Source organism: Serinus canaria, chromosome 2, assembly GCF_022539315.1.
Source record: "Serinus canaria isolate serCan28SL12 chromosome 2, serCan2020, whole genome shotgun sequence".
Lineage (NCBI taxonomy): Eukaryota > Metazoa > Chordata > Aves > Passeriformes > Fringillidae > Serinus > Serinus canaria.
This window is the reverse complement of record NC_066315.1, coordinates 100027307-100040051: the sequence shown is the minus strand read 5'-3', so window position 1 is coordinate 100040051 and position 12745 is coordinate 100027307. Positions and strand designations below refer to the sequence as shown.

Genomic DNA, 12745 nt, shown 5'->3' with positions numbered 1-12745 from the left:
CACAAGGTGCAATATTTAATTTTCAAGGCAGTGCATGCTATTTCAGCACCTTTGACCACTGTTCCATTAATGTCTTTGCCAACAAGCCAGTAAGATACAGACCTGACAAATGGAGCACAAGATGGGTGCAGTACTAGCTAAAGTGCCTTTCTCCAAGTAGGGTAAAGGCTCAAAATAAAAAGGTAGATTGCCATCAGTGGATCTTCTCAGAGACTGGCACTAGGTCTAGTTCTATTCAAACCTACCTGGATGGAACTGCACTCACACAAAATTTGTGAATGACAAAATTTGTGAACTGGGTGGAGGTAAATGGGCCAGAAGACTCACCATACCGAGATGGGACACCAAAAACTGCACAAGGTTTATCAAAGATAAAGTCCTGCAGCTGGAATAAACCCACATATCAGTAAAGGCTGTGGACAGACTGTGTGGGAAGAAGCTCTGTGGAATAGGCTGTGGTGCACAGCAAGCTGAAAAAGAGCCAGCAGTGGACTGAACTCCAGCAGCAAGGAAGGCAGACACGTCCTGGACTGCATCAGCCAGAGTTCTGCCAGCAGATCAAGGGATGTGATTATTCCACTATGCCTGGCAAGTGTCAGGCCCTACCTGCCATGCAATTCTGGCTTCCCTGGTTCAAGAGAGACACAGAAAATCTGGACAAGATCCCACAGAGAATTGTCAAGATGATGAGAGGTTTGGAGAAGATGAAGGATGCAGGAATCAGGTTTTTGGTTTTTTTTTTCAAATTTACAGCAATAAAATTACAGTTTTAGAGAAGACAAGAATAGTCTTCTCACAGAGAAGCATAGTTATAGGAGAGGAGGCTAAGGACATAATTTGCTTCAGGGAAACACCTTCTGAGTATTAAAAAAAATTAAAAATTATATATTTTTTTTTCCTTTTTTTCTCCACCATGAGAACAATGAACCATGCAAAGATTTGGCCCTGGAAAATCTAATCTGAGGCCCTGCTCTGAGAAGAGTTGCTTCACATGATCTTCCCAAGTTCCTTCCAACCTGGACTGCCCTATGACTCTGTGATTGTCTCTGACCCACATGGTTTTTTCTCCACCTGAGATGGCAAATGTTGTCACTAAGCTGAGGAGGAGAGCAAACCACAGTATGTTACAGCTTCTCTTTGAGCCCTACCAGAGCTCTTCCTGCACTGTTCCTCCTTAGTGGCAGCTTGCTGGTGGCAACTGTTCTCATTGCTCAAGCAAAATCCTCTGATGTAATAGAAGAATAAATCAGGGTGCTGGGCAGAGGTTTGCAAAGCTACCCGTGAGAACAGGACATCCAGACATCCCAGCTCATTTTGAAACTCTCCTCATTCCAATCCTAGCAGCCAGGTCCTATTTTTTACTTGACTTAGATAAGCAAAGATTATTAATTTAGTTTCACTTCTCAGAGAAAATGGTAGCACATTTCACATATGATTGTATATTTAAATTTGATAGCAAAAGGGCATTCCTAGCAAAACTGTATGATGAAATAAACTGATTCTGTGTTTAAAATACTCACCACTGCCATTTGAAACTTTAATATAAATATGAACCATAAAGAACTGCTTATCAAAGGCATTTAGTTTGGCACCAGGGTGACAAAAAACAATACAAAAGACCTAAGACACACACAGTCATTTTAGTAAGATATTTTTAGCCTTAGACACAACAGGGAAGGGTGGGAAATCTTGTTTTTTCTTTCTCAGAAGAGGAAAAAAAGTCAGAAAACACAATATCAGTCATACAAGCACAGCTTGTGAGAGTCCTTTGACTTGCCTAACTTTTTCAGTTCTTCCTCAGCAACTCTTAAATACCCTTTAATTCAAACAATTATAAAAATTTTTTAAGAGGACTCTACATTCAAGTGCTGTAGCTCTGCTGGCTCTTGTACTATTACTTACCACTCACAGCACAGAATGAATGGGCTCTATTCATTTTTTCAGCACTAGCAGTTACAACTGTGAGCTGAAATCTCCAGAGACAGATTGCTTTTTCTTATTTGCAGAGGTAGAATTTCACAAGACTCAATGTTAGAACAAGTCAGGATCCAAAACAGCAAGCATAAGAAAAGCAAATCTTCCACTGACTGCCACAGCCACTTTGCATGAGTAAGATCCATTCAGAATCCCATATGGAGAGCATACACTGAAATTTCATGCATGCCATACTTTGGCACTGTGGTGCACACACATAAAAAGTTGAACCCTGAAACTCAAGATTTCAAGTGGGGATGTTTCTGTAAAATTGCTCATCACCTGCAGCATTTAGAGACAGTCTCAAGAGCATCTGTCTGAAAGACAATTCTTGCTGCCATCCAGGCAGAATTTTATCCACAAGAGGACCCCCAAAAAAAAAAACCAAACCATCAGGTCTACATGTTTTACTCTGCTTTTAACACCTGCTACACAGTATTACATTTAGCTTATGTAATATTTCAGATTGAAAAAGTATTTCTTGTTTTGTTCGAAACAGTTTTTGTCCAAGAGCTTCTTTTGAACAGAATTCCGAGGGTGAGCCCCTTCTTACTGTAGAGGACAGCAGCATATAGAGAACAACTTCTTTACACCAAACTTCTCACAGCATTTTGTCTTTGCCATTTATTAAACTTCAGGTAGGTTAGTAGTGAGATCCTAAATACAGAGTAACTTTGAAATCACTGGGGACTGAAAAGGCAGGTTATATACTTAGTTCTATTATGGATCAAATGCACCACAATTACACAAGATTAAAATAATTTCAATGAAACCTAGAATCATTCTGGATTTAAAAAACTGAGAATGCAGTCTACTGGAGAAAAGCAATAAGAGAAATTTTAAATCCTGATCTATGACACCACTAAACAAAACCAAAATGCATATAGACCAAAAAAAAAAAGAAGCCCAAAACCATAGGGAGGATGTGTGCAAAATACAGAAAATACAGATTTGCAAATCTCAGCATCTCTTTCTAATGACAAACACTTGCATCACTAACATCCTGTGCAACAAAAACCAGCATTAATGCATGGATACTCCTTTCTTTACAGTGTTCCCTTTTCAAAGCATCTTCTATGTTTGGAGGGAGCATCATTTCCCTGGCATTTGAAGTTCCCTTGGGAGGGCCAAGACTTTGTATTGCCTTTCATGTAGCCATGAATTTGACATCAGTGTTTCTTAAATTAATGTCTTTTAATACTTACTCTAGCTCAACTGCCTGGAAAGCATCTCTAATTTCACTTGTTGGCAGTTCTCAGAGACTGGTTTTAGTGTTTTATGGGAATATCTATCTCAGACACCACAAGCAGTTTTAAAAAAAAGAACTGCAGGCAAGACCACTATAGTTCCTCTCAAGTCCCTGTAGGAAATTGCAGCATTCACTCTCTCCTAGACAGAAAGACCCACTTCTCTCCACTAAAAAAGCACAGCAACTAACTTAGGTCCAACACCAAACTTTTAGATGGTGACTGTTGGATGAAAACAACACAGGTATTGGAAATCAATTCCCAGACTTGCTGAGATCACACAGCTCACACTAACTGCATTTCACATGTGGTTACTCCTCTGTGGGTAGTTCTCATGGTTTTACTAAGCAGTTTGTGAGATGTGAAGTTCTAGTTACAGCCCCAGTGCTAAAATCATATTATTATCTGGAAATCTAATGTTTCATTTTAAAAGAGAAAAGAAAAGTCTAATTTCCAGAAGCTGCAGCTGCAGAAAAAATAAAAGGAAAAAGACCCTAAAAATACCCAATGCCAGAAGGTACTGGACCACAATGATATGACTTCAGAAAATATAGTATTAATTTTTCTGGAAACTTAAGACACAATTTTTTAATAGCTCAAGGTGATGGCTCTGGCATCAGTCACCTTTGGAAGCTCTATATATGTAATCCCCAAATACCAGACATCTCAGTTCAGAGGTGATGTATTTTGATTGCCTTTTTAAAAGTTAAATGGTTACATTATCCATTGTATGAAGAAACACCCTTAAAATAAGAAAACCTTCAACATTTTTGCTTGCCTCTACAAACTCCACTAATTCATAGCAGAGTCATGAGTATTTTCATTGTGGTTTGCAGCACTACTAAACCTCAACTCAAAAACTCCCATCAGCTGTAAAGTATATCTTCCCATCAGGCCTCTGAGGATCAGGAAATTAATAAAAGTAATAGCATAGGATCATCCTTTGGATCATCCTTTTTATACTTTCAGTTTCTAAGCTTTTAAGATACCTCTGGGTTCCCATATACCCATTTTCCTCTGGAATTGGAAGAAGCAAAGGTTTACTTTTTTTTCCTCTTTGTTCTCTTGCTCTTAAATGAAAGCTGGGATTTTCACTCAGGCACACAGGAGGAAAGGTTTTAAGAAAATTTTTCTATACCTTTGATAAAATTACACATATGTGCTTTGTCTTACTGTACCCTGTGCCAAAATCCTAGCTCTGTTCTGGCAGACAAGCCTTAGGTGCTGGCATTTCACTTGACAGCACCTAAACTTGAATCACAGACTCAGAATCATTTAGTTTGGAAAAGACCTTTAAGATCATTGAGTCCATCAAGTCCAGCCACTACTGCATATCAATATCTGCTTTCCAAATCAAAGCATTAATGCTCTGCCACTGCATTCCTTGCATAATTGTCCTGATGATTTTAAGAATAATATCCATGTTAGATCAGACTCTTGGAGAAACTGAGTGAAAAGACCAAATTCAAAGTACCACCCCGCACTTGCTGTCGGTTTCCCTTAATTTTCCTGAAGTTTTGCACCTCTAGTGAGCATCTGCCCTGGCCAGTCTCCCAGTCATTAGTCATGGGAAGAGAGGAGGAAGTTACCCTTTCAATGGGCTCCTGCAGCCAGAGACGAATGAGAGTTGCGAGGGTGTAGTACATCACCAGCAGTAAGATTGGGTTGGCGTGGTGATACCAATGTAACTCTTGGTTTTTGATGATCATCCAAGTGCTTGAGCAGTTTGTTTGAGTAAGAGAAGTGACACCAAACAACCTGTGAATATAGAAAACCAAAGCAGCCACATTAGACAATAAACACCAAATCTTAAAAATGTTTAAAAATGTTTCAGAGGGCAACTTTTGCTTACGTTTAATACCAATTGCTCTGTTCAAAAATAGCACCTGCCATCACATCTAAAATGCAGTGAGTATTTTCATTCCACATATTTAGTCAAAAGAAGTGGGTTTTTATGATTACTTTTCAACATGAAAAAAATGGGAGTATAATAACATTACATCCACTATGTCCAATGAGAAAACTTGCAACGATCTGCTCCCCGTGGATCCAGAGCTACAGAAAGTGGGAAGAGAAAATCTGGCTGCAAGTGCATTTGGCAAATCACAGCAACATGACATTTCAGAGAGATTTAGTAAACTGACGTGTAACACTATTTCAGTCACCCTGCCAGGACACAGCTGTAAAGTATATCTTCTTGGCACACTGAACAGTTTACTGGTCTTTTCTTTTAAAAAGTTAATACTATTAATAAATTGTTATCTAACAATGCCAATATTTAGAAACATACAGGGCTCTACTGAACTCATAGCTTTTGTGAACAAAAAATAAAATATTCAGAAAGGGTATTGTTTCAGATAATAAAATAATTGAGGGAAGAAAAAGAAGAAAAAATAATTCGAAGTATTATTATCAATGACATGAGATATGTGATGCTTCTGGAAAAACTGGGATTACACAATCTTGCAAAAAACCCACTTAGTATTAAAAAAAATTCCCAACATTTTCAATTTAATACAAGATCTCAGATGCCTAGTAGATGTGTTAAATATTGAAAAAAACCGAATAGGCAACAATAATTAATCTGTCTGTTTAGGGCATGAGCTACCAGTAGGCATGTGTCAGTATTCATTACAAACATTTTGTCTACTGACAAAAGCTTTTTCTAGCATAATGTCAGTGAGAGTTTTCATTTTTTACCAAAACAAGGTCTAAGAGACAATTAAGAAGATCTTCCTATTGGTAGAGCAATCCCAAACTATTTTTCCTCTGAAAGGGTAAACCAAACACATTAACAAAAGAAAACCAAACCCAAAACCAAACATGCAAGATTTTTTGCTGAGGGATTTAATTTTCAAGAGTGTCTAAAAGCTTAGTTCTTCCTTAACCTAGTAAGATCCATCAACAAAAGCTGAATTAATACAAAAAAGTACAATATTCAACAGAGATGTGCTGCCTGAAATCTGCCTTTGGATGCTGCAAAGTGAAAATGTTATACCTGTTCTTAACTGGGGATTTGCTGCATGGGCATAATAACATTAACTCACAGGACAGCTCCATAGCATTTTATTAACCAGTCTATCAGCACTCACGTCTCATTCTGATTGTCAACAGAGGCCAAAGATATAAACTTAAAGACCTTTCAGAGCTGTTGGGTGGATATGAGGTTAGGAAAAAAAACATTTAAAAAATCCTGCATACAAAGTAAACTGCTGTAATTTAAAGGAGCTGAATGAACTGTGTTTGGAGCTGACTCAGACTCAAACTTCCATAGCATCCAACAACATTTGGAGCTGATGTTACAGTTTGGCTCCAACTGGGTGAAATTCATGCTGGATTGTATTCTGGTCATATATCTATCAGCATACAGGAACATCTTGTTTGTCTGCTTTCCTCTCTCCTACTGACTTGTCATTTTTGCTCATCAATGATCAGGGTTGTTGAGTTTCTATTAGTTGCTGAGCTCCTGTTAGTTTCATTTTTACCTCTGTTTCACGACACAGTTCTTCATCTTTGGTTTGTTTTAAGCTTTTCTGTGCAAGCACAGTATGATTCACCCTATTTCTGTCTCATAAGCATCAGAATCAGAGTGAAATCCAATTCTTACTGAAATTCAAAGTCTTTCCATTGACAGTTAGTGATGAGTATTTCCTACAGAAATGAGGGAAAGTTCCTGAAGGCTCTCAGAACCTTCTGCCAAGCAGACATGACCTTCATATCACATATTCCATTCCTGCAGTATGTTTTATAATACATTATAGCTAGAAAGCCAGATCAACTAATGTTTTACTTTTAACTCCACTGAAAAGAAAACATTCCACTAATCCTAATGGCTAAGAAATTTTATTATGTTTCAGTTATATTCTCATTCTCTTAGCTTCATTTGTTGGCTCCAAATAATTTGTACATTATAATATTGGACTAAATTCTGCTCCCTTCTGGTCCTGCATTCAGCAAATATTAATAAGTTACAGCACATCTTTTCCCTCTAAGTTGCCACATGGCCAGCAATGTAGTTTAATGTATTTAAATTCAATTTATTCAATGTATTTTGCTTTGTCTCGTAAAGCATGGATGTAGAGGAACTGCTCCTCATTTCTGATTTCTCCTTGGGCTTTGAGACTTGTTAGTCACAATGTACTCAACACAACTTTCCCTGTTTATCACGTTCAAAATTCACTGTTGTCTTGGCAATACTTGTTCTGGCTGTTCTGGCCTCCAATAATGCTACAAGTTGCTACTCACTCAATATTTATACTTTATGTTTATCCTCAATGATTGCTGGTGCAGAACATTTTTCAGAGGAATAGAGTCATCTTCCCTTACACAAAGCTTCTGATTACACAGGGATGGCTGTCATAAAATGTATAAGCAATATAAATTAGGGCATTATTCAGTTCTGCATACTTCATTCTGCAAAGATGTCTTTACATTCAGTATTGATCCCAGCCAGCTGTGTTTGAGTCCAGCTCTGATCTTGGTGTGACTTCATCCAACCCAGCATACATGTTTGCCATCAGTAATGTCAGAATGAGTCCTAAGTTGTAGAAACCCACTACCAAACAAGTCAAGTACATGTATGCCTGGATACAGAATATAAACAAAACAAATAATGAGAGACCTCTTTATTGATGGATACATTAGGGTTGCAAATAACTAAATCCTACTCTTTGGGTTGCAAAGAACTAAATTCTACTCTTGCAAAGAACTAAAGCTGGGTTTTTCAAAGTCCTCACTGGTATTCTGAAAAATGCATAGCAGAAATAATTTGAAAAAAGTTAAAGAAATTATAAAAGGCCAAGAGGAACTTTAATGTTTGACTGAGAAATGCTCTGAGATAACAGTGAAAAAGAGCTCTTAAAATAAAAGTGGCATCTTTTTGTCCAGTTACTATTCTATAAGCTTGCTTTCTTGGAAATTATTCTTATGGAATCTGTAAATCATCCTTCTAGCAGATGCACCCTCATCTTTCATGACTTCCTGATAACGCTGTAAACTGTGACCATACAAAATTTCCACTTTCTATATTAGTCTAACATTAAAATTCAGAAGAGGAATTTCAATTTCACTTGAAAACAGAAAAACAAATTCCTGTTGCACTCACAGTAATTTCACCTAAGGAACTGTCAAAGCTCTGCATTTCTAAAACTTCTACTGTATGCATTACTTAATTATTTCATTAATATAAGAATTGGCATAACTACTCACAGTACAACACATGAACAAAAAATAGCTATGTAAACAAAAATATGCTTCATATACAGAATTACCAAAGCAGTCATTAAATATCTGTTAAATCTGTGAATTTTACGTTCACTAAAATTATTTGGATTTTTTTTTAACATATTTATAAGTTCAGATCCTGCATGTGCTCATGTTTTAGGAGTTGACTTCAGGCAACTATTTGCCTTGTAACTTTCAAGGCCAGGAAAGGAAGTAATAATTCTGACTTCCTGCACAATATAGGACACCCAATAATTCTTGTACTGAACAACAATCTTGTGGTTGAATAAGAGTTTATAGTCTAGAATGACATCCAATCTTGACTTCAATTGATAGAAAATCTCCTACTGTCTCTTACTCTTTTTCATGAGTTTTAGCTTCTGGAATAGTTTTGTCTAGATGAGACTTCCAGTTGCTGCATCTTCCTACAACTCTGTGTACTCATGCACACAGTACTTTTCACAACACAGCAGAGGAAGGGGCAATTTCTCTATATAATCTCTGAGTTTGCAGGAAAACTACAGCTTGAAGAAAATGTCTGCATCAAACTGCTCTAGGAGCTGCATTTTCTGATTTAGCATTTAATATTACAGAATGCTTTTTTTTCCTGCGGCCAGTACCTATTGCTGCTTATTCCCAGCAATGGCATCAGAACATTTTAGTGTGCTGGGCTGGGTTTGTGCTATCCATCTTTGTAGAACTTCTGAATTTGTGTTGGATTTTATGAACTGTTTGAATCTTTATTTCATCTGGATATCTTATATTGCATATTTATTTCACTCTCCTCACATGAAAGGAGATGAGAGTGGTGTCTGCAAGTCTGGGGTAGGAGAATGAAATATCGAGACTGACATTTGAATAGCTGAGCCCTAAAACTGAGATGCTAAAAGTGACCAAATTCTCATTTGGGGGAAGAAGAGTAGAGTAAGCAAAGAAGAGGAGAATAAGGGAGGGGAGAATAAGGGAGGAAAGAGAGCAACACATTCCATAAAAATGGGCAAAAAATAGTACATTTGGAGAAGGTGGTGGTGGTTGTGGTGGAAATATTATTTTTCTGGGGAAAAAAGGACTGAAATACAGGGAGAAAAGTAAAAATTTCATATTTCACAGTACAAGCCCTGAATACTGAATTTCACGGAGAGTATTTGAAATTCTGAAAGGGCTGTGTCCCAAACTCTAAACACTGCTTGAAGAGTGAACCTTTTATCAAACACTGACTTAAAAGAGGTGCATACTGTTGTCAGGCTTTAAAATGTTCTGTGGGTAAGAGTGAGAATGGACTGGAAAGAACTGGAAAATAAATTAGCATAGAGAAAACATAATTCCTACACAATCCTCCTAAAAGTCAGGGCTCCCTTTTCATACACAAGCCATCCTACTGAGTTTTCTGTACTTGGATGACAGAGCTATACAGAAGATCCATAATCTTAATGTCTCTTCCAAGGGAATGCTATGAGCCACTCCACTCTTTCTCTTTGGGCTATGTGCCCAAAGCAACACATGCAGTTGGAAAACATTCAGCCAGCTCTGTGGTACCTTCAGACCCATCCTTAACTTCCAGAAGGTCATTATTCCCCAGGTTATTGGCTGGGAATTTAGACCATACTGGGGCTACTGCTCCAGGGTACACTGAACTGACACCACATTTTTACAGAAATAGCAAAATATTGGGAGGAAAGAGGTGGAAAAGTTGGATTAAATGCACTAGACATCCCGAAGAATTAAGGTTAAAGAGAGCAGAAGGCATTTGGTTTCACATGGCTTTTTAAAGAGAAAAAAAAAAAGAATGAATGGAAAAATTGGCATTTGTCTTTCCAAATCATGTTATAAAATTCCACAGAGAAGGAGCTGATCCTTCACGCCTCCCCTTCAGCTCAGCAGGACAACTGTGTAGGGAGGGAGATACAAACCTCAGCTCACAGAGGGACTAAAGTCATTAAATGTATCCATATTGGAGTGATATAAGCTTTAAAGAGCATTGCAAGTATTTTTAGCTCTAAAAAGCCCTAGACCCTGCTTTGGTTCAGACTCGGATAATTCAGAACTGGTGAGATGGAGCTGAGCCATATTAATGACCATACAAAAAGTTGACTTTGTGGGTTGAGGAGCATTATGATAAATTTCAGCTAAACAGTTCAAAACATTCTTTTGAAATATCTGTAAATGTACACTAAGACTGGAATTGTTTTTCTTCAGCATGTTGCTATCCCAACACTATAATACAGGGATACACATAGTGAATGTAGACTTGGTAGGTAAGTAGATCATTCTAACTTTTGTTTTAATGTCATCACATTTCTATAGCTCTTTAGCAGATGTTATGTCCTTTTTTTTCTATGAAGTTTTGGTTTTTGGTTTCCATAGCTTCTGTTGGATCAAAGCTTTTCTGGCAATGACAAAACCAGGCCTTGTGTATCTCCCACCCTCTTCTGAACATCAGTGACTTTTCTTTTAAAGGAAAACTAATTTCAAATGCACATCTACTGCATGAGAAACATCATGAAAAAGTGAGTAGTTTAAAACTTGTGTGCTAATATCCATATAATCAGGACAGAGAGAAATTACAATTAATCAGGAAGCTGTAGAGAAAATATATCTTTAAGAGTGGTGAGTTACATAAAAGCTTGCAAAACCGGTAAATACAACACAAATCTTAATTCAAGGAGAAAAAAAGGACCATATGAGCAGCTGCAATAGAATCACTTTGCTTTCAAGACCATTAACAACTTTAAACTAAGATGATGAATAGTATCTAGTCTATAAACTGTTTTTTGTTTTGACGTAACCAGATAATCAAATTTTCTCTAAGACTATGTGACTGGAAGCTGTTAAGAAATGGGCATCTATTAAAAATAACCAAACTTCAGGCATTAAAATACTTCACATGTCTGAAATAAAACAGCTTCACTAAGGGGAATTTAAGTTGTGACTTGTGAACTCTGTATCATATTTCCTCCAATAATTTACCTTTGTACTGACTCCCTACTACAAAAAGCTTTCATTGCTTAAGAAGCAATAATTAGGTCAATGACCACTGTTATCACTAAAAACAGGTGGGGGTCTATTAATTCCTTGTTTACTGAGACAAAACCCATCTTCAAAACCCTTAAATGAAGAAGACTTATCCTATTAACGGGTTTCCTCTCTGCATCCCTAATTCTTTCCATTATCCATGACAGAGCTCAACTTTGCTCTGAGTTTCTAGTGAGCATCAATATTGACCTTGCTCCTTTCAGCACATCAACGAGCTAGAAAAGCAGCAAGTTGCTGTAGCCTTTGGGGGCCTCTGCTGGGACTTCCAGAGGCTCTCATCTAATGAAGAAATGTACTGAAGCAGCAATTCCAGTTGTTTTTCATTCCAATCCGACATCTAAGCATCTGGCACAGGGAAGACTGCCAGAGAGGATAGCAAGAAGGTGGTGAAAAGAGGATAAAAGGTCCAGAAGAAATTGCTTTAGGACTCCTGCCTGATAACTTTGCTAGAGTGACTCCATCAAGATGATTATTCCACACCAGGGCTAGCATTGTCACTGCTTTGATAGCAGCAGCCTGGCTCATGTTTAGGTTAGGCAAATAGAGTTTGTTCTCAAATAAAATTAGGCAAATAGTTAGGGTTTTTTCTGTTACTAAAATAAAAATATTTTAAATGCAGCAGAGTTTTGGGGTTTTGGGGCTTTTTTTCCAAATAGTTTCAGCTACAAACCAGAGGAAACTCAGGGTTTGTAGCTGAAGGATGGAGGCTGCAGGAGTGAGGCAGCCTTGGTGGGATGAGAGGATGGAGAGAGAACAGTCACCCCAGCAGAGAAGGCTGGTTGGCATCAGTGATTTGACTGTTGCTCATCTTCCTCATGTACACATGTATGGACAACACCAAGTTGCATGGAAAAAATTAAAAATATTTCATGTTCAGTTGGACCTTCTACTCAGGGGTGAAAGTAATGAGAAAACAGGCCCAGGATTCTAAGGAGTCATGTGGAAAGCCAAAGGCATGCTCAGAAATATCCATGGACTCAAAGACTTCCCCCTGTGAGAGGGTGAACTTGGACACCCAAGCACAGAAGAGAAGGCTCAGCTCAAAAATGGCATAGCTTAACAATGACATGGTTAACAAAGGCTTTCTGTGCAAATTAGTGACTGAGGCTATTGGTTTTTCAAAGAGAGTTAGCTGAGCTGCTGAAAGGAAAGGAGCCAACAGCCCCACTTCAGAAAGTCTCTCACAGGCAGAAGGGGGACAGTCTGCTCCTAAAACTCAACCAGTAGTGCAGACCATGGACAGCCTTGTTCTCCTAAGCTCAGGTGCT

At 37.9% G+C, this 12745-nt stretch overlaps 1 protein-coding gene across 2 annotated transcripts in view; it reads right to left on the bottom strand.

Annotated features, from left to right (window-relative positions):
- Positions 1–12745, bottom strand: part of PIEZO2 (piezo type mechanosensitive ion channel component 2) — a 288278-nt gene that overhangs the window by 93406 nt on the left and 182127 nt on the right. For both annotated transcript variants that reach the window (XM_018908712.3, XM_030232978.2), the window contains exon 8: positions 4811–4979. In XM_018908712.3, coding sequence (XP_018764257.1) covers positions 4811–4979 — 169 coding nt within the window. The remainder of the gene's footprint in view (positions 1–4810; positions 4980–12745) is intronic.